The sequence below is a fragment of the Arachis ipaensis genome, chromosome B10 (genome assembly GCF_000816755.2).
Source record: "Arachis ipaensis cultivar K30076 chromosome B10, Araip1.1, whole genome shotgun sequence".
Lineage (NCBI taxonomy): Eukaryota > Viridiplantae > Streptophyta > Magnoliopsida > Fabales > Fabaceae > Arachis > Arachis ipaensis.
The window spans coordinates 66,649,933-66,672,272 of NC_029794.2; the positions used below are offsets into that span (position 1 = coordinate 66,649,933).

The 22,340-nt window shown below is 37.3% G+C and overlaps 1 protein-coding gene and 1 long non-coding RNA gene across 2 annotated transcripts; both read left to right on the forward strand.

Annotated features, from left to right (window-relative positions):
* Positions 8,227 to 9,633, forward strand: LOC110267481. Its single transcript, XR_002355193.1, has 2 exons — positions 8,227 to 8,561; positions 8,855 to 9,633. It is a non-coding gene; the product is annotated as an uncharacterized LOC110267481 (long non-coding RNA).
* LOC107620673 (uncharacterized mitochondrial protein AtMg00810-like) lies at positions 9,923 to 10,303 on the forward strand. The gene has a single exon (XM_016322802.1). It carries the CDS (start codon positions 9,923 to 9,925, stop codon positions 10,301 to 10,303), a length of 381 nt encoding a protein of 126 aa, XP_016178288.1.

The following is a 22,340-nucleotide window of genomic DNA, read 5'->3' on the forward strand; positions in this document are numbered from 1 at the left end:
CATTGATCAGATGCTTGATTGCCTATTAGGTAAATTCCATTATTGCTTTTTAGATGGTTATACAGGCTATTTTCAAATTCATATAGCCCCTGAAGATCAGGAAAATACTACTTTTGCATGTCCCTTTGGAACTTATGCTTATAAGAGAATGCCCTTTGGCTTATGCAATGCACCAGCTACTTTTCAAAGGTGCATGATGAGTCTTTTCTCTGACCTTATTGAGAACTGTATGGAGGTTTTTATGCATGATTTTAGTGTTTATGGTGATTCATTTAGCCTTTTCTTAGATAGTTTATCTAGAGTATTAGATAGATGTGTTAGTACGAACCTTGTATTGAATTTTGAAAAATGTCACTTTATGGTAAAACAAGGGATTGTACTAGGACATGTTATGTCTAATACTGGCATTTCTGTAGATCCAGCAAAGGTGGATGTTATTTCTAGTTTACCTTACCCCTCCTCTGTGAGGGAAGTCTGTTCGTTCCTTGGCCATGCAGGTTTTTACCGAAGATTTATTAAAGACTTCAGTAAGGTAGCACTACCATTATCCAGACTACTGCAGAAAGATATTGAGTTCGAGTTCAGTGAGGATTGCAAACAAGCATTTGATAAGCTGAAGACCGTCTTGACTCAAGCTCCAATTGTGAGATGACCAGACTGGAGCCAGCCATTTGAAATCATGTGCGACGCCTCCAACCATGCAGTAGGAGCGGCGCTGGCTCAGCGTGAAGGTAAGGATCCTTTTGTAATTGCTTATGCATCTAAGACTTTAGACGCCGCTCAGTCTAATTACACTACTACTGAGAAAGAGATTCTTGCTATTGTTTTTGCTCTGGATAAATTCTGAGCCTATTTACTTGGTGCTAAAGTAGTAGTGTACTCAGACCACGCAGCTCTAAAGTATTTATTAGCTAAAAAGGAATCCAAACCAAAGTTTATACGTTGGATACTGCTACTACAAGAATTTGATTCAGAAATTAAGGATAGGAGTGGTAACCAGAATCTAGTGGCAGACCACTTGAGTCGCCTTAAGCATATTAGGGATGACTCCACTCCTATAGATGATAATTTCCCATTTGATAACCTGCAAGCAGTATCTGAAGTAGTCTCTTGGTATGCACCTGTAGCTAATTATCTAGTCAACCGCACTTTTCCTCAAACCTTTACTAAGCATCAAAGAGATAAGCTGAAAAGCGAGTCCAAATATTATATATGGGATGACCCATATTTATGGAGATGTGGCACTGACCAGGTAATTAGACAGTGTGTGCTTCAATCAGAATTCCAGTCCATTTTAGAGGCCTACCACTCATCTGAGAGTGGAGGACATTTTGGCCCTCAAAGAATAGCTAGAAAAATTTTAGACTGTGGATTCTGGTGGCCTACTCTTTTTAAAGACGCTGTTGAATTTTGTAAATCTTGTTCCTCATTCCAAAGGTTTGGTAATATATCCAAGAGGGATGAGATGCCTCAACAGATTATGCTTTTCTGTGAAATTTTTGATGTTTGGGGCATTGACTTCATGGGTCCATTTCCAAATTCTAATGGTTATTTTTATATATTGTTAGCTGTAGATTACGTTTCTAAATGGGTGGAAGCAATTTCTACCCGCACTGATGACGCTAACACTGTTGTTTCCTTTGTTAGAAACCATATTATTTGTCGCTTTGGATCACCACGAGCAATCGTGAGCGATCAAGGCACCCGTTTTTGTAACAAGAGACTAACAGGATTACTGAAGAAGTATGGGATAATTCATAAAGTGGCAACAGCCTACCATCCTCAGACTAATGGGCAAGCCGAGGTGTCAAATAGTGAAATAAAGCTTATATTGTAGAAGATAGTCAAGCCTCGTAGAAGGGATTGGAGCACCAGGCTACGAGATTCACTTTGGGCATACAGAACGGCTTACAAAACACCCATTGGGATGAGTCCCTTCTGCTTAGTTTATGGAAAAGCTTGTCACCTCCCAGTTGAGGTGGAACACAAAGCCTTTTGGGCAGTGAAGGAGTGCAACATGGGATTTGAGAAAGCCGGAGCTAAAAGGAACTTGCAACTGCAAGAATTAGAAAGCCTTCGCCTAGAAGCTTATGAGAACTCAAGACTGTACAAGGAAAAGATGAAGGCTATGCATGATAAGCACATCAAGAGGAGAGATTTCCAACCTGGGGATTTAGTCCTCCTTTACAACTCTAGACTGAGGCTCATGCTAGGCAAGTTGAGATCAAGATGGGAAGGTCCATATAGAGTAGAGAAGGCTGAGCCATACGGAGTTTTCCACCTGAGTCATCCTTCAAGCTCTGAATTCATCAATGTTAATGGATATCGCTTAAAGCTATATCATGGTGAGAAGGCGACGAAAAACAAGGAGTTAGAAATCTTCCTCGTGGAGGATCCACCAACAGCAGAAGACTGAGCTAGTGGAGTGTCCAGCTTAAGGACGTTAAAGCAAAGTGCTAGGTGGGAGATAACCCACCATGGTATGATCGTTCCTTTCTTTCTTCTTAGTTTTCTCTTTCAATAACTCTTCTCATTATTAGCACATTTAGTTTGCATCTTCATTTGCATATATATATATGCGACGCGATAGCATCACTGACGCGGCCGCGTCACAGATGCATAAGGAAGAAAAAGAAATCGAACAGAAAGTCACGCGAGAGCGTGGCTGGAGGCGTGCCTTTGGCACAATTTGACCCACGCGACCGCGTCGTCGACGCGTCCGCATCATGTGGGAAAAATGCCTCCCACGCGTCCGCATCAACCACGCGAACGCGTGCCCAAAAAATCGACGTAAGAAAGGGTGCATGGCAGCAAGTTGTGAAGGAGTAGGGCTGGAATGGCGCTAGACGCACAAGCCCTACCACGCGAACGCGTGCCCCACGCGTCCGCGTCGTCTCTCAATCTTGGCCATTCACGCGATTGCGTCCACTACGCGAATGCGTCACCCTGGAATTTGGCAACAATGAGTTTCAAACAGAGAGTTGTGCGAGCGCGAGGCTGCCCTCACGCCAGTAGCACAGAACGAGTCACGCGTCCGCGTGACTGACGCGTCTGCATCATTTCATCTAAGCGCCATTCGCGCGAACGCGTACCTCACGCGTCCACGTCGCTAGCGCCGCACAACATATCCATATTTGCCAAAAATATCTTATCTTTCTCTTCCCCAAATCCTATTTTTCTTTTCCCTCCTTATTTCTTTCTTTCCCTTTCTTCCTTCTTCCTTCTTTGTCACTTTCTACTTTCTCTCTCTCACCACCATTATCAAGGTTTTCCTTTTCGTCTTCTCTCCTTACTTTTCTATTCTTCTTCTTGTTTTTATGTTTTCTTCTTTTCTTTTTTCTTTTTAATTTCATTATCCATGTTTTCTTTTTCTTTTTTTTCTTTTAATTGGTGTTGGAAATTTATTTACGTCATTATTATTTCTTATGATATGCTTGTGGATTGTTAAGGAATTGTTTGACAATTATATATTAATTTTATAGGGTTACTTGCATGTTCAATTTAATACTTTCAATAGCTTATTTACCATGCATGCTATGTGTTTGTGAAAACGTCCGTATGGCATTGTGCACTGTTTTTCGATATCTTTTATTCTACTACTCTAAATGCTTGCTTTTCACAAAACCCTTTTTATATTATATTATTCAAATATAATTGTTATTACAAACAGGTTATTAGTTTGAAAGGCTTGGTAATCTAACTTGGACATTGAATGCTTGATCTATGCTACTCATGCCTTTGCCAGCATGCCAATAAACACCTTGCATTTAATTGTCAACATATGCACTTGCTATATTTCCATTGATGATTTTTCACATGTAGTCATGACCATGTGTTAACGTCATTCTTCCTTGCTGTGCATTGATTACCACCTTTCCCGCCCTCTTCGTTGCCCTAACCCTTGACATTTTAACATACTTTCTCTTTTCTTTCTTTTAGGATGGCCACCAAGAAAGGAAAAGAAAAAGCTACTCCCAAACTACCAGCAAGAAGAGGAACAAAAAGAGCATTAGTGGCAGAGCCATCTTCAACTGCAGTTAAGCCCTCAACAAAAAGAATTAAGAGGATTATAAAGGTTGATGAAAAAGAGAAAGCCTTCCCAGTAAAGGACACTGCGCGTTTTACCAACCACTACTGTGAGCAGATGTTCCCTATCCTGGCAGAAAGGAGTTACAACAACGAATACCTTCTTATCCTTCCGAACCATATTGCTGAATTTGTTGAGCCACGAATTGAGCAACGACAATGGGGTTTCCTACAAAGACAGCCACGGCAGGTAAATCTTTCCTGGATAGTCGAGTTCTACTCTAATTTCCACCTGCCAACCCTGCAGTCTGTCTACGTTCGGCAGAAGCAAGTCCCCATTACGGAAGAGGCCATTCAACGAGCTCTAGATCTTCCCCTTACTCCAGAAGGACTAGACGCATTTCAAGAGGCCGCACTCAAGCGCCAGACGTACCAATTTGACTTGGACGTTGTTCTTAGAGTTATCGCACTACCTGGCAGCAGATGGATTTATGGATACCATCGTTCCCGTCCTAAGGGAATATCAGCTTCTGCACTTACCTTGGAGGCTCGCGTATGGGCACAGATCATGTCCCATTATGTCTTTCCGAGCACTCACGAGTCCTTCTTCACTGCAGACATGGCTGTTTTACTCTGGTGCATCCTTACAGACTAGCCTCTATACCTACCAAGACACATCCGGAATGCCATGAGACATGTACAAATTGCGGGCAACTTACCTTTTCCCGCCTTGGTTTCAGATCTCGTCTGAGCAGCCGGAGTCTCCTACAGAGCTAGAGACACCAAAGCCATGCTTCCACGGGATGATCAATACGTCCCTAACGGAAAGTATATCAGACCTCCAGCAGCCACTACAAGCCAATATACTGAACCGGCTGAAGACATTCCTCCTTCAACACCACAAGCACCTACAACAAACCAACTGCTCTATCAGATACTTGAAAGGTTAGATCGGCAGGAACACAAAGCAAAGCTACGAGAGCGCCGTAACAAGCGCCGATTCACAATCCTCAAGGAGCTACTTATGGGAAACTACAAAGACCCAGACACCCCGGACTCTACTTCCTTTACCAGCACAGGGAGCCACGACGGTCCCGACTGTGGAGATACTGCTACCAACCCACCTTTTTTCCTGACAGATGGCACCAAAGACGGTGCAAAGCCTTAAGTGTGGGGAGGTCGGTCAGTACCTGACTTCCAAAGGTAATTTCTCTTCCTTAACACCAATAAAATAGGATATTTAGTTAGTTTTTCTTTTCTATAATAGGATAAATTGTATAGTAATAGGTTAGTTGCATGCATGTTCTACTTGATTGAAAAGATAATAAGTTTCTTCTAAGACCCTATTTTTTTAGAACAAAAATTTCACTAATTTTAATCAAAACTTTTATCTTAAATTTGCTTGAAGTTGTATTTGGAACATAGTTTCAAAAAGCTAAGAACACACAACCCGTAAGATTTGAGCTTAGTTACATGGTTACATTATTTAACCATAAATATTTAATTCTTGTGTGTTTACTTCTCTATGATTGTAATCTATATTTTGTTTCATCCTATATGTCAAATGTTTAATATATTTATATGCTTGCATATGATTGAGGCCATTATTTGTTTAGCTCACTTATCCAAATTAAGCCTACCCCTTAAGTTACCTTTGTTAGCCACTTTGAGCCTTTAAATCCCATTTGTTCTGTATTTTACCACATTACTAAACTTAAGCAGAGAAACAATTATATATCCCAATTGAATCTTTGGTTAGCTTGAGATAGAATTATATGTTAATTGAGTATGGGAAGATTGTGGGAACAAAAGATAATAAGGGAATGTGTCATGATAACATAATGGGAATTTGGGTACCTACTCATGTGAACTTATAAAAATTAAAAATCCATGTGCATTGGTAAGCTATGTTTATTTTCATGTTTTAAAATAAATAAATAAATAAATAAAAATAAAAAATAATAATAATCCAAAAATATTCAATAAATAAATAAGGGGACAAAATTACTCCAATGCTAAGTTAAAATTCAAAGATCAATGCATATATGATAAAATTAAAATACAATTGATACATGAGTATGGAATGTGAAAGGGATATTTTGGGTAGCTAGGTATGAAATTTAAAGTTATATAAAATATATGTATGTGTTAGGTGAAAGCTTAGGTTAATTAAAGATTCAATTTATAAGCTTACTTAGCCATATATGTACCCTTACCCTTACCTTGGCCCCATCACAACTTTAAAAAGACCTCATGATTTTGTATTGGTACATTAAATATTGTTGATTGGTTAGGTGAAGAACAAAAAAATTAGAAAGCATGATTAGAGAAGGATAGAGTGATTACCCTATACACTAGAGAGATTAGAGTGTACATACATCATTAGTGAGAGTTCAATGCTTAAATTCTATGTTCCCTGCTTTCATGAACTACCTTCTTGCATTTTTATCTGTTCTTACTGTATAAGAATTGAGTTAGTGGAATTTGATTTGTGATTGTCTTGAAGAGCTTATTTACTTTTAACCAAGTGGACAAGAACCATATAGTTGCATTCATATATATAGGTTGCATTGCATTGCATGAGCTTTACATGTTCCTACTCATTTATTTTATCTCCTTCAACTAAGCATGAGGACGTGCTAATGTTTAAGTGTGGGGAGGTTGGTAAACCATTATTTTATGGTTTATATTGTGTTTAATTGTGTGGTTTTATCAAATCTTTACCCACTTATTCATATGGTTAGCATGTATTTACAATTCCTTCCCAAAATTACTCCATGGTTGAAAACTTGCTTCCTAGAGACTTTTAATTATGTATTTTAATTCTCCTTTATTCCATTTGATGCCGTGATCCCTGTGTTAAGTGTTTCAGGCTTTATAGGGCATGAATGACTTGGACATCGGAGAGGAGGCTTGCAAAAATGGAAGGAACACAAGAAATTAAGGAGATGACCAGAGAGAAGCGACGCGGACGCATGGCTCACGCGACCGCGCGAAACGGAGAAATCGTAGTGACGCGCTCGCGTGCCTGACGCGAACGTATGGATTGGAAACTGCACGGATGACGCGAATGCGTGGACGACGCACACGCGTGGCAAGGCAAAATGCTGGATGACGCGACCGCGTGGATGACGCGATCGCGTGACGTGCGCGATCTGTAGAATTTGCAGAATTCGCTGGGGGCGATTTTGGGCCATGTTTTGACCTAGTTTTCGGCCCAGAAAAGCAGATTAGAGCCAGGGAACATGCAGAGACCAAGAGACATTCATTCTACATAATTTTAAGTTTTTAGATCTGAATTTACTCCTCCTCTAGGTTTTCTCTCTACACATTCATAGTTCTTAGGATTTTGTTTTTATTGCTTTTTGGATTGGAATATTGAGAAGAGTTATTACCTCTGCCAAGACTTCATCACTCTAGTTTGTTTTCCTTACTTGTCACTTACTCTTTCATATCCTTAATTTGTTCAGAGTTACTATTGGATTATTTTTAGAATTTATTAATACAAGAACTATTTTTATTTTTAATTGGTCTTTTGGATTATTATTTATCATGTCTTCCTTTATTTCCCTTTCTTATTTTGTGAAGTTTACATTCATAATGAGCGAGTAGTTCCATCACTTGATTGAGAGTTGATTGAAAGGAGAACCTTGAGTTGGAATACTCAAGAGTAAAATTGTAATTGGGTTTATTGTTGGATCGTCCTCTAGTCACTGACACTAATCCTTCCCAAGGGAGAGGATTAGAACTTATGAATAGAAATAGACTTCCAACTTTCTTGACTTTCCTCTATCTGGTAAAGGATAACTAAGCAGAGCAACCCTCAATTATAAATTAATCTTGGGAGAACTCCAACAAGGATAGACTTTCCGACTAATTTACTCCCGGTCAAGATTTTTATTTAAATTACATAAATTCTCTGATTTAGTTTCCTATTTATCAAACTCAAAACCATTTTCGAAAACATCTGATTAATAAAATAGCATATCTTTCTGCAACTCGTTGGGAGACGACCTGGGATTCATACTCCCAGTATTTTAATTCTAATTTTGTGACAACCCTTCTAAATTGATAAGCGGATTTTTGTTGGTTAAGAACTGTACTTGCAACGTATCTCTTATATTAATTTCTTAATCTGCCAATTTCTGCATCGTCAGAGAGACATGGAAGAGTTCTTTTCTATGGTCGATCAGTCATAAAATCCTCTCTTAAAAAGGAGAAGGAAATCCGACAAATACAGCAACAACATAATGAAGTGGTTTCAACTATGGAGAAAAATCAAAATAACTTAACTTCCAAGTTGGATGGTTTAACAAACTTGATTAAAATGTTGTTGCAACAAGTCAATCCTGGTATGAGTGCAGAACAAGTGCAAGTAATGATAGAAGCCGCCCAACAATCTCCGCCTGACGCGAGTAGTGCACCAAATGATGCGCGGCGAAGCATTCCTCCTTCACTTGGATCGAACCATGTATCAAAGGATATGGAAGGAAGTATTGTTCAAAACTTCTAGTTAAATTAATAGTATGCTTTTGGTAAATGATATATCATGAATTTGAGTTAAAGTTAAGTTTTTAGGATTGTGAATCATTTATAATTATGCATGGATATTGGCTGTATATATGTTGCTCTCTATTCTATGTTAATGAAAGAATATATTAAGAATATGTCTCAATTGCTTGTCACTTGGTATTTTTTTGAGAACTTAATTGTCGTAGTGATAGCTAATTGCAAGAATAATGGGATTGAGTTTACAAAGTTGAGTGGAATTAGTTTTTCTATTAAAAATTTCCTTTGATTAAACTCCTTGTTAGTGTTAGTTGATTAGGTTGTTGTTTGATTAGGTTAGCTTAGTTGAATTAGGTGGTTAGGTAGTCAATTGATTTTGTAGTGGATTTAGGTTTGAACTTTGATGTTTATTCTATCTGAAATTGGTTTTCCTGTGCTGGTAATGACTTGCCTTGTTCTAATTTAGTTTTCTGCTGCTGCTTCATTGATCTGCCCTGTGCTAAATTAGTTTGCTTGGTGCTATTGATTAGGTTTAAACTGTTATTGATACTATATTGCTGTTTCATTGATTTACTTTTGTGCTAAACTGGTTTATATGATGCTGCTGCATAGTATTATTGCTGCCTTATTCTTGTGTTAGCTGCTGCTGGAATGAACAAATTCTGAATTATTTGTGCAGTAGTGATAACTTTGATGAATTTCTGAGTCTAAGCTATCACTACTGCTGCATTCTTGCAATAGCTGCTGTTTGAAGTGAATGATGGTTGTGAATAATTCTTGAGTGTTGTTGTGGATGAATGTTTCCCTTCTTTTGCTGCATATGTATTGTATCATCAAAAGCATTTTTGCAAGATATCTAACATGTTTATTTCTTTTATGTGCAGGAAAGCATGATGTGATGAAGAAAATATGTTCCATACAAATATCACATGGGATGGGTCTTACAATGACCTTAGTTATGTAAATGTAATATTTTGATGTGTTATGTACTTTTTTGAGGTATTACATGTAATTGGAAAAATTACACTCTATTTTGATTTGTGTTGTTTAGACTAAAAATTAAACATATCTATCTTATAATGAAAATTTTATGATTTAGATTTCTTGAATTTCTTATTTTTAGATTTATTTTGTGATTATTATCATTTTGGGATGTGATTATAATTTAAAAAACTTGAATCTTATAAACAACAACAGGCTATAGTCACCGTTTTAAAAAATTGTGACCATAGATAAGGCTATGCTCACGATTTTAAGGAGGGGTGACCATAGAGGCTATGGCCACGGTGAAAAACCGTGACCATAGATAGGGCTATGGTCACGGTTTTAAGGAGGGTGACCATAGAGGCTTTGGCCACGGTGAAAAACCGTGACCATAGATAGGGCTATGGTCACGATTTTAAGGAGGGTTGACCATAGATTCACCTCCTCTTCATCTAGTTACAAGGAGCCCGTGACTCAACATCACAACATCTTCTCCTTGAAAAAGCTGGGTGAGATGCACTACTTTCTTGACATTGAAGTAGTTATAACCCCAAATGGATCAATCACTCTCAAGCAGACAAAGTACATCAAGGATCTTCTGATAAGAGCTAAAATGAGCAATGCAAATCCTGTGCCCACCCCTATGACTTCCTCACTGAAACTGTCTGCCTTTGGAGATGGTTCATTTAGCAATCCATCCCTGTACAAGTCCATCGTAGGTGGTCTGCAATATGCCGCAATCACAAGGCCTGAAATATCTTTTTCTGTGAATAAGGTGGCATAATTTCTTTACAAACCTTTTGAGTCCTATTGGAAGGTAGTCAAAATAATTCTTCGGTACTTAGCAGGCACTGTACAATATGGTTTGAGGTTCAGCAAGTTTACAAGCTTTAGAATATATGGTTTTGTGACTCTGAATGGGCCAGTGACATTGATGATTGCAAATCAATCAATGGTTATGGTATCTATCTTGGAACAAATTTAGTTTCCTGGGCCAGCAGGAAGCAAACAACAGTATCAAAGAATAGTATTGAGACTGAATTTAGAGGAATAGCAGATGCTGTTACAGAAATTATCTGGCTGCAAAATCTACTGACTAAAATCAGAGTTTTTGCTCCACTAAGCTTGTGGTGTACTGTGACAACTAGAGTGTAGTTCTCCTCTCTGCCAACCCAATCTTTCACAACAAGTCAAAATATTTTGTCCTCAACCAATCATTTGTTCGTGATTATGTCACAAGAAAAGAAATTTTTGTTCAGCACATCCCAGTTCATGATCATTTAGCTGACACCTTAACTAAACCCGTCTCAGCTGCAGCCTTTCTTAAGTTTAGGAGCTTGCTAAGAGCCTTTGATGTAGAATCCTAGAAGGCCCTGGTCTTGAGGGGGCATGTTAGTGAAGTATACTTCCTAGAAGGCCCTTGTCTTGAGGAGGCATGTTAGTGAAGTGTACCTCCTAGAACCTTCTCCAAATTGAAAAGTAGTTGTGCAAACTGAAAAATAGTTATGCCAGCTCATCCTCAATTAATTAAACCCTTAACCAATTTGTGTCATCGCACCTTTCACACGTCACTTAGCTTCTGTTTATATATATCAGCATTGTAATCTTCCACTTTTACTTTTTTCAATCACTATAATTTTGCACATTCTATCAACAATGCAAAGCTGTTTTCCTTTCTTCTTCTCTACTTCTCTCTCTGTTCTCTCTGTTCACTTGCATGCTTTCACTGCAATTTGATCTTCTTTTTCATTGAGCTGCTAATACCTAAAAAAAAATTGCTTTCTAAATTTCTTAATGTTTGATCAGGAGCCATTTATTTCTTTAAGTTATCTTATTTTTTTCATTCAAAAAGAAAATAAAATGAAATTGTTGATCGGGAAAATATTTTTGATGAAGGTGAATTGTTCAAATCGGTAAAGCAGTCGATAACATAAGCAGTTTTTGAAAAGACACATGCGCAAGCATTAGATGAAGATTCTTGACACAGATTCGATTTTAAGGGTTTTCGATAAGTCGAGCAAGTCAAATCGAACAAGGTACTTAAGTCAGGTAATCGAGATAAGTTATTCGAATAAAGTGGTTCAAGTAATTGTGGAAGTGGAAAAGTCAGTGGCTTCTATCACACGAGAAAATCATGGGAAACGTTTAAGCGACAACGATTACCAAGGAGAAGGCATTTCAAAGTTTTAAATTTGTAATTAATTGTCAGTTACCAAAAGAAGATTATAAATACTAGGAAGTCTTAGGGGATTAGGGTTGGAACTTCATTTTAGAAATACACTCAAGCACACTCACATCCTTAGAGAATTCCTGAGTCTGCATTCGAGTTCAATTTCTGTAGGGTTCTTTCCATATTTTTAATCTTTCATTTACATTTTCTGTAGATTTTATTTTTTTCAAGTAAAATTATCCTTCAATTAATCTTTAATTTCCATGTTCAATTTATATTTCAGTACCTTTACTTTTCATGCTAAAGCCCTTTGACTCAGTTGAAAGCATTTTATTGCTTTGTTTAATTTCAACGCAATTTCTCAAATTCCAGTTAACATTTTCTTTTTGAAAACTTTATTTTTTCATCTTTTATCTTGAATTACAGATTTTAGTTTGTCTTTATTCCCAAATCCCATCTAATCAAAGACACTTTGATGCACTTTTAGAAAACTGGTACCTGCAAAGAGGAGTAGGTTTCACTCCTAGAGCACTAGATATCGAACCATCATCGATTTGCTAAAAATCGACAAAACAAGTTGGCAGGCCCGGTGGCACAGTTTTAAAAATTTTGAAGTGTGTCAATAAGTATTTTGTGGTGTCATTCAGTGTATGCAATTACGAAGTGGAAAGATCTTTCACGTGACTGATGAAATGTCAAATGTGAATGGTGGTTCAACCACCAGTGATAGTATACTAGTGTCTGTGCAACAAGCGGACGTAACTTCATGTTCGGAAAGTGCAATCGGAATAGAGAGTATAGCAGTTACGACTATTCAAACTGGAAATGCTGGACATAATACTTATCCACGTGGCACTTTGCCACCATTTCAGCCTCCACTAACCGTTGGTTGGCCTCCATATGGTCTTCCTTCTTGTTATACACTACCAGTGGGTGGTTTTGTTCCACCTATTCGTTTTGGGAGTACAAATGGAGGGAGTAATTCCCAAAACCCACAACAATATTCCGTGTATTCTCGTGATTATAACCTGGGCTCTACTTCGAATGCTGCGAATTCATTGGCAGTATATCGACAAAAAGTAGAGGAAAGTCATCATGACTTAGTTAATTTATTGACTCAACAAATGACTACAATTCTGAACCCTATGATGGCTGATCACGAATCGAAATTCGAATGCCTTGCTCGAGACGTTGAACGAATTGCTCGAATTGTTGATTATGATTATGGTGAAAGGAATAATGCCAGGGGAAATATTGAGGGGTTTGAAAATATTTTTCAAAATGAAAATGTTGTTGGTAATAGAGAGATTCCTCATGTAGTTCCCTGGAATCAAAATGCTGATGATTTTTTAGCCAGATTATGTAATAAGCATAGCGGTGAACGTTATCAAGTCACCAGAATTGTGGAAGAAGTGTTGAACCGAATTAGTTTGAATGTTGGTTTTATGAATCAACCCCATTTGGTGTCTGCTTTTCCCCAAGTTGTTCAAATGGCTGAAGTGCCAAGAGGGGTGAAGAATCTAAAGATTATCACAAAAATTGCTGCAGAAGTCGGACAATCAACTACTCAACATGTTGCCCGATATTTGGTAGAGATTGGAAATTTAGCCAATGATGAAAATTTGAAAATGAAGTTTTTCCCTTCGTCGTTAACGAAGAATGCATTTACTTGGTTTTCGAATCTTCGACCAAATTCGGTAACAACATGTAATCAATTAGAAACTGCTTTTCATGCACAGTTTTATCGAGGAGAAATGAATGTAGTAGTTACTGATTTAGTAGCCTTGAAATTCGAAGATAGTGAAATCATCGATGATTACATGATACGTTTCAAGAATGCTAGGAGCAGATGCTATGTTTCATTACCAGAAAGTGAAGTGATGAAAATAACAACTATGGGGTTAGGATTTTATATGCACAGGAAGTTACTTAATGTCCATATCCCTGATTTAGCCCATTTGGCTGAAAGGGTTCGTCAAACCGAACTTATGAAAAAGGAGAAAGAGAAGTATAGGAGTGAGCAATGAACGAAGCGTAAACTCTTTATTCGAAAAGAAAAAGTTGCTTATGTGACTATGAAGTCCTCCGAAGAGGAATTCGATTTCGAAACTGAAGTCGATTTGGCTGAACTTAAGAAAGGCCTTCCTTATATTTGTTCATTACTCAAAAATCTTCCTAGTAATGAGAAGTCGAATGATTCAAAACTAAAAAGTGGAAAGAAATATAGTTTTGATATTTCAAAATCTGATCAGATTTTTGATGTGTTGCTTAAAGATAAACAGTTAATTCTACCTGAGGGTAAAACATTACTTTCGGTGAAAAATTTGAAAGGAAAGCCTTTTTGTAAATTTCACCAAGCAACAAGTCATTCGACTAATAGTTACGTTCGTTTCAGGGACTTAATTCAGGAAGCAATTATGGAAGGACGGTTGAAATTTGATGATGGCAAGAAGGAAAGAAAGGTTGATACTGATCCCTTCAAAGCAGATGCAAGCTTTGTGGAACCATGTTTTGGGGTTAACATGGTTGGCATGTCCTATGATTTTGATGTGGCTCTTGATGATTTTGAGTCACAGGTTAGGTCTGTGTATCCCCGAGCAAGAGACGGTTTCTTGGATTTTCTAGTTCAGCAAAGGATCAAAGACCGGGACGTATCTCTGTGTCGACGGTGTAATGCCGTCTTTGATGCCGAGGCAGCAGAAATTTTTGAGAAGGAGAGAATGAAGAAAGAATTGGCTCACAAAGAAGAGTAGGCGCGCCAGAGACAACCTATCCGGCATTTTGAGGGTCAAAGTTCTAAGACCCCTCAATAGAGCACTGCTACACCTTTAAGCCGATCTCAAGCTATACGTGTTCAGTGGATTCGAAACTGTCAGGAGTTTTAGAAAAGAGATCATCTGTATCGGCGTAATCCACAATTGGGACATCGGGGGCCTCCTCGAAATCAGTACCCTTATTATCGTGGTCAGGCCAGAGGGTATCCGAGAGGAAGAGGAGGCAGGAGAAATTCCAATCAGCAAAAGATGCCTCAGATGGAAGTGAGCAAGGGGGTAACTCCCTTTGTGCATTCTCGAATTGTCTTCCCTTCTGATGGAGAGACTTGCTCGAAAAGAATTCCTTCTCCCATGAAGATGAAAAAGGGTAAAGCAATAGCCGAATCTTCTGGGGTTAATAAGAATAAAGAAGTTGATGTCGATGAAGAGTATTTTGATGAAGGGGATGATGATATGGTGGGAACGATCTCAATCATTCCAACTGAATATCTGGGGGAGTATGAAGGTGACCTCAATGAAGATTATGATTCGGAGGATGAAGAGGTCTTTTCCTTCATCCGAATTGAAGATGAGTCGGGGTACTTCTTGCGGCCTACTGAAAAACAAATGTCTCATCTCCACCCACTCCATATAACAACTACTTTGAGTGGGATAAAGGTAAACAAAGTCTTGATCGATGGTGGTGCAGCGATAAGTCTTTTGCCTGAAAGGATGTTAATCAAGGTGGGTAAGCATCCTAATGATTTAGTCCCTACAAGTATTGTTGTGATAGATTTTAGTGGGACTTCGACTCTGGCTAGAGGGCTGGTTACTCTGACTGTGAAGGTTGGCTCGTCTGAACGCAACACTGTGTTTGTGGTGGTTCCATCGAGAGCAAGCTATAATGCTTTGCTGGGGCGGGATTGGATTCATGGTGTAGGTGCAGTCCCTTCTACTATGCATCAGAGTGTTCTTCTATAGACAAAAGATGGTAAACCTGAAGTCATCAAGGCAGATTTGAACCTTTATGTCGAACAACTGCACGTTGATTTCAGCATGTACAATTCTAAATTGAAACCTCTGAATGTTGATCGGACACTAAATTCTTATAATTGTGAAGGTTGCTACCTGTCCTCTGAAGGCCTCTCAATAAAGTTGCGTTACCCAGAGTTGGGATTTGAACCAACCGGTTGGGACTGTCTGTCTTGAAGATCTCTTGAAGGCAGAACTATGGACCAAATTGAGGGAGTTTCTGATTACTTGGTAACTTTAAGTAATTATTTAAATAATTCTCATCTTGTAGAAAATAAAGATGGTTTTTCTGATGAAGTTGAATCACATAGGGTTATTAGTTATTCTGATAATTATTGTATTAGCTCAATTTCTTCAGTCGAGTCTTGTTCAGATATTTTAAATGTATGTAATGAAAGTAGTACTTCGAGTACAATGGCTGAGTTGATAGCAGAAGCGCATTGTGTTGAGAATCGAAGTAATATTAATGAAATAAGTAATTCAGTATGTTCTATTTCTCATGATATTATTGATTTCACTTTTGATTGCATCTATGATTTAGAACCATTAGGTTTTGAGAAATATTTGGTAAAAGATTATGATCATTATAAAGGGTTTGAATCTCAAGATCCTTTAGAGGAAGTAAATTTGGGGACTCTTGAGGATGTTCGAATTACATATATATGTAAAGATCTTGTTGACCCTTTTTGAACTGAACTTTTTAATCTTTTACATGAGTTTAAAGACTGTTTTGCTTGGGATTATCATGAGATGCCTGGTCTCGATCGTTCATTTGTGGAACATCGATTAGCATTAAAACCAAATGCTAGACCTGTGAAGCAAACTCCAAGACATTTTGCTCCAAAGATAAACGAGAAACTTAAAGAAAAATAGAACGTTTGATTAAAGTGAAGTTTATTCGAACTGCACGATATGTTGAGTGGGTTTCGAACATAGTCCCAGTGATGAAGAAGAACGGAAATTTAAGAGTATGCATCAATTTTCGAGATTTGAATAATAGTACTTAAAAAGATGAATACTTTATGCCGATTGCAGATATGTTAATCGATTCTGCAGCATGAAATGAAATTTTTATTTTTATGGACAGTTATTCAGGATATAATTAGATCTTTATTACAGAGGATGATGTGTCCAAAACTACTTTTTCGTTGTCCTAGGACGTTAGGTACTTATGAGTGGGTGGTTATGCCCTTTGGCGTGAAAAATGCTGGTGCAACGTATCAGCGGGCAATGAATGCCATTTTCCTTGAGTTTATTGGAAAATTTATGGAAGTTTATATTGATGATGTCATGGTCAAATCGATTTCGGTGAGTCAACATATCGACCACTTGAGAAAAGCGTTTATTACCATGAGAAAGAAGGGATTAAAAATGAATCCTTTAAAATGTGCTTTTGGTGTATCGGCTGAAAATTCTTTGGGCTTTGTAGTTCATAAAAAAGGAATTGCAATTGATAAAAATAAAGCAGATGCAATATTGGCATTATCCGCACCCAAATCGAAGAAAAAAGTACAGTCTTTCTTGGGCAAGGTAAATTACCTTCGAAGATTTATTTCAAATCTTTCGGATCGAACTCGGGTGTTTGCCCCTTTGGTAAAATTAAAGAACGATTCACAGTTCGAATGGACAAAGGAGCATCAATTAGCGTTCGATTCGATTAAGACTTATTTGTCTAAGGCTCCAATTATGGCAAATGTTTATCCACATGAGCCTCTGAAATTATATATTGCAGCATCTGAAAGCATCATTGGGTGTATGTTAGCCCAAGATGATGAAAACGGGCATGAATGGGCTGTTTATTACCTAAGTCAAGTTCTAACGGATATCAAAACAAGGTATTCCCCGATAGAGAAATTGTGTTTGTCTTTGTATCATGCTTGTATGAAATTAAAGTGTTATATGGTGGCTAAATCAGTAAAAGTTATTGCGCAAACTGACTTAATCAAATATATGTTAAGCTTCCCAATGTTACGTGGGCAATTGGGAAAGTGGATGCTAGCAATAACAGAGTTTGATCTACAATATGTCCCAGCCAAGGCTGTAAAAGGATAGGTCATTACAGATTTTCTTGTGGATAATTCGAAAGATCTGAATGACCAGGGGGCAAATGTAATCGAAGTAAAAATCGGTTATAGAAAGTTATATTTTGATGGGTCAAAACATAAAGATGGCGCAAGAGTTGGAATTTTAATTGTTTCACCAGAGGAAATTCTGTCAAAATTTTTATTCGAAATAAAATATCTTTGTTCGAATAATGAGGAAGAGTACGAAGCTTTGATTTTGGGCCTTGCAATCTTAATTGATAAGGGAGTTTCAGAAGTTCAGATATTAGGGGATTCCCTGTTGGTTTTGAAGCAGTTATTGAAAGAATTTAAATGTAATAATGAGAGGTTACAGAAGTATTTGACAACTGCTTGGGAGTTGTTAACTTCTTTTCAAAAAGTTTCTTTGGTTCACATTCCAAGGATTCAAAATAAAATGGCTAATGAATTAGCCCAAATTGCTTCGAAGTATAAACTTGGCCTAGGAACTCTTAAGAAATTGGCCAGTATTCATCAGATTTTAGTACCTGCAAGTGAAAGGGAAGTTTTGTGCATCGATGAATGGGAAGATATTGCTTAGAGGAAGCCTATTGCTCAGTATTTGAAAGATCCTAATATTCCAGTCGATAGAAAGATGAAATTGCGAGCAATGAACTTTGTTTTAATGGCTGATGAGTTGTATAAGAAAGATATCGATGGGAGTTTATTGAGATGTTTAGGTCAAAACCACCAAAATATTGCTTTGGGTAAAGTTCACAATGGGATATGCAGTGCCCATCAGGCTGGAAAGAAAATGAGATGGGTGTTATATCGCAATCATGTATACTTGCCATCCATGATAAAAGATTGCATCGATTATGCAAAAGCATGCCTAGAATGCCAGAAACATGGCTCGATTCAACAAATCCCAGCATCCGAATTACATTCGATAATAAAACCATGGCCATTTGGAGGTTGGGCTTTTGATTTAATTGGATTAATTCACCCTCCTTCATCAAAACAACACAAGATTATCTTGGTAGCAATTGATTATTTCACAAAATAGGTCGAAGCGATTCCCCTGATAGAAGTGAGTCAAAGTGAGATAAAAGATTTTATTGAGGAACATATTATTCATCAATTTGGAATTCCTCAAACATTAAGTACTGATCAAGGAGCAATATTTACTGGTCAGTGAATTAAAAATTTTGCAGCTTCAAGGAGCATCAATATGGTTACTTCGACTCCTTATTATGCGCAAGCTAATGGGCAAGTAGAAGCAGCAAATAAAATTTTGATAAGTTTGATCAAAAAGCATATCGGGAATAAGCCTCGAACGTGGCATGAAACTTTAAGCCAAATATTGTGGGCTTATTGAAACTCACCATGGGGTTTGACAGGCACTTCGCCATATAAGTTGGTGTATGGTCATGATGTAATGCTACCATTAGAAGTAAATCTAAATACTTTAAGAATATCGAAGCAGAATGATTTACCAATTGATGATTACTGGAATGCAATATTCGATGAATTGAATGAGTTGGACTTATAACCAGCTAATCAAAAACCTTCGATGTGCTCTTTATCAGTGCCACCACTTCCAGGTTTTGTCATAAACTTTTCGAAAATGGCATTGAGCCATAGTTAGAGGAGCCAAAAAGGGCCACCTGTGCTGATTATACTATTGTCTTGGAGGCATTGAACAAATTGGCCAAGTTCTTCGAAAATGTGCCCTAAGAGAAGCTTGGCCAGGTTAAGAACTTTCCTTTCGTGAAGCAGAGCAGCCAAGGGAAGAAAGAGCTTGTACATCTGGACGCTTCGAGAACAGAAAATGATTACATTCAGCCAGTAGAACAAGAAGGCTACATGTTCATTATTTGTAACATCAGTGCCTTCTACACCCATATTGTGAGCAATGAAATCACTGTAAGAATTGGTTAAGGTAACGTTGTATTGGCGCTCAGGCTGCATGTTAGGAGTACTATCTGGAGAATTTATTGGGAGCCCTGTGATGGTAGCTACGTCCAAAAGGGACATTCCAATCATTCCACAAGGGAGGTGAAAGTTGTTAGTTGTTCGGTTCCAAAAACAAGTTACAGCCCCAATCATCCAAGGGAGTGTTATAAGTTAGAAATGGGAGAGCCTTAGCAGTTCTTGTTTTCCTAAAGCCCCCAGTCAGCGTTTTTCGTGGGTTCAAGGCATTGGTACCAGGCTGTGAATTTGAATCCACGAGGATTAATCTTGGGATTATTTTTGAAGGGTTTTTGATCAATGAAATGGGAGATGTTGAAAGCTTGGTTAATCAACAGATCTTCTCCTTCGGCACTAGGGAAGAAAGAAAGTTTCTTGTGTGCCCTCTCTAGGGATTCAATCGGTCCGAGGAAACAATGGGTATTTGTGCCTATTGTGAAGGGGATTAAGATTCTAGTATCATTAGCTTGCAGTCGAGGGTTGTCAATGACTTCATCATTGACTTGATTTAATATGCGAAGGGCTAGTGGAGCCGGCGGTGCTACCGCAGGACTTTTTCCTTTGTCTTGAACAGTGTCATAAGAAGAGGAAGCGGCCATTGTAAAATAAAGGAAAGAAAATGAAAGGTTAGAGATTTTGTAATATAAAAGGGATGCAGGGAACAATGAGTTCAGGAAAAGTTTGAATAAGGGTGAGATTGGTGAATTTAAAGTGTTACTGTAGCCGTTACTATAGAAAGAATGCGAAAAGGGATAACTTCGCGTGAAAGTTGAAGTGAAAGGAAGAAGAAGCGTGGGTCTCGGAAAACGTGTCGAGTGGGTCAGTATTAATGGGAAGTTAAATTATAGTTATTACTGATTTAAAATTGAAGTTTGAACTTGGATCAAGTGTTTTATCTTCCAACAAAGTTATCAAAGACAAACACATTAATCCAAGGAGCAATTTATTGATCGAAAAAATATTTTCGATGAAGGTAAATTGTTAAAATCGGTAAAGCGGTCAAAAACATAAGCAATTTTTGAAAAGACACACGCGCAAGCATTAGATGGAGATTCTCGACACAGATTCGATTTTAAGACATTTCGATAAGTCCAGCAAGTCAAATCGAACAAGGTACTCGAGTCAGGTAATCGAGATAAGTTATTTGAATAAAGTGATTCAAGTAATTGTGGAAGTGGAGAAGTCAGTGGCTTCTATCACACGAGAAAATCATGGGAAACGTTTAAGCAGGAACGGTTACCAAGGAGAAGGCATTTCAAAGTTGTAAATTTGTAATTAATTGTAATTAATTTTCAGTTACCAAAAGTAGATTATAAATATTAGGAAGTCTTAGGGGATTAGGGTTGAAACTTCGTTTCAGAAATACACTCAAGCACACTCACATCCTCAGAGAATTCCTGAGTCTGCATTCGAGTTCAATTTTTGTAGGGTTCCTTCCATGTTTTTAATCTTCCATTTACATTTTCTATAGACTTTATTTTTTCAAGTAAAATTATCCTTCAATCAACCTTTAATTTCCATGTTCAATTTACATTTCAGTACTTTTACTTTTCATGCTAAAGCCCTTTGACTCAGTTGAAGGCATTTTATTACTTTGTTTAATTTCAACGCAATTTCTCCAATTCCAGTTAACATTTTCTTTTCGAAAACTTTATTTTTTCATCTTTTATCTTGAATTACAGATTTTAGTTTGTCTTTATTCCCAAATCCCATCTAATCGAAGACATTTTAATGCACTTTTAGAAAATTGATACATGCAAAGAGGAGTAGGTTTCGCTCCCAGACCACTAGATATCGAACACCATCAATTTGTTAAAAATTGAGAAAACAAAAATAACTTCTACTTTTTAAAATCTTTTTGAACTTTTTCTCAGAGAACTCATTCAAACAAGCGGTTACCATATATAGACTGCCACCTATGTAAAACTTAAAAAGATACATACGTACATGAAAGAAGGATTATTAGGGTTATATTACACACAAAATTATATATAAGTGTCACTATCTAATAATTTAATGAAAATTTTTGGGAGAGACGTGATATTGGAACCATCATTACCGAAGGATTTAAGATTTAATTCTTGGTATCCCTTTTTTGAATAAAAATATAAATAAATTTTAGCATAAATAAAGATATGGATTCATGCATCGTTCACATCTTTAAACTTTTATATATAAGTTTATTTTGAAGTCTAATAATACAAAATATTTTTAACAATCATTCAATCAAATTTATTTTTTATGATTATTTATATAATTAACATAAAAAAGTTATTTTTTCTAACAGCCTTTGTATAATTTGATGTCCGTATAATATTGGTAGTATATATATAATATCCCCAATAGCTTAATGTTTTAGAGGAATGAGTTCATGAATGACAGGTTGGTTGGTTTAGACTTGCAAAAGTCGATACCGTCGTCGCTGCACTATTAATTATAAATCATTATCATATCGATAATGCTTGCTAATTCACTTGACATTATAAGATTCCTCCAAAAGGATACAGCAACTGGTAACTAATTCGAGAAGAATATACTAATATTTCTTCCTAAGAAAACATGTGCTTTAGTGCAATCTTCGAAAAATACATACACGGCATTTCCAAACCTAAAAAGCAAAATCAAATCACCGGTGGCCTACTAAGGAGAGTGGATTTGTTAAGTGGTCATTATCTTTTACTTTATCTTTCACTATAATAGATGCGTTTATATGTAAGTCTCACTCTTGGATAATTATCCATCTAGAGTTAAAAACTCATGGACCTTAATTTTCCAATTCTACTACTCATCATAGTGCTAATTTTGGGTTCTGATTTTATATATATTCTGAAATTATTTTTATTTAGTTTCATCACCCCGGTCCATATTGAAATG

Excerpts from the sequence above, each read along its gene's own strand:
- LOC107620673 (XM_016322802.1), top strand. The coding sequence starts at position 9,923 with ATGGTCACGATTTTAAGGAGGGTTGACCATAGATTCACCTCCTCTTCA.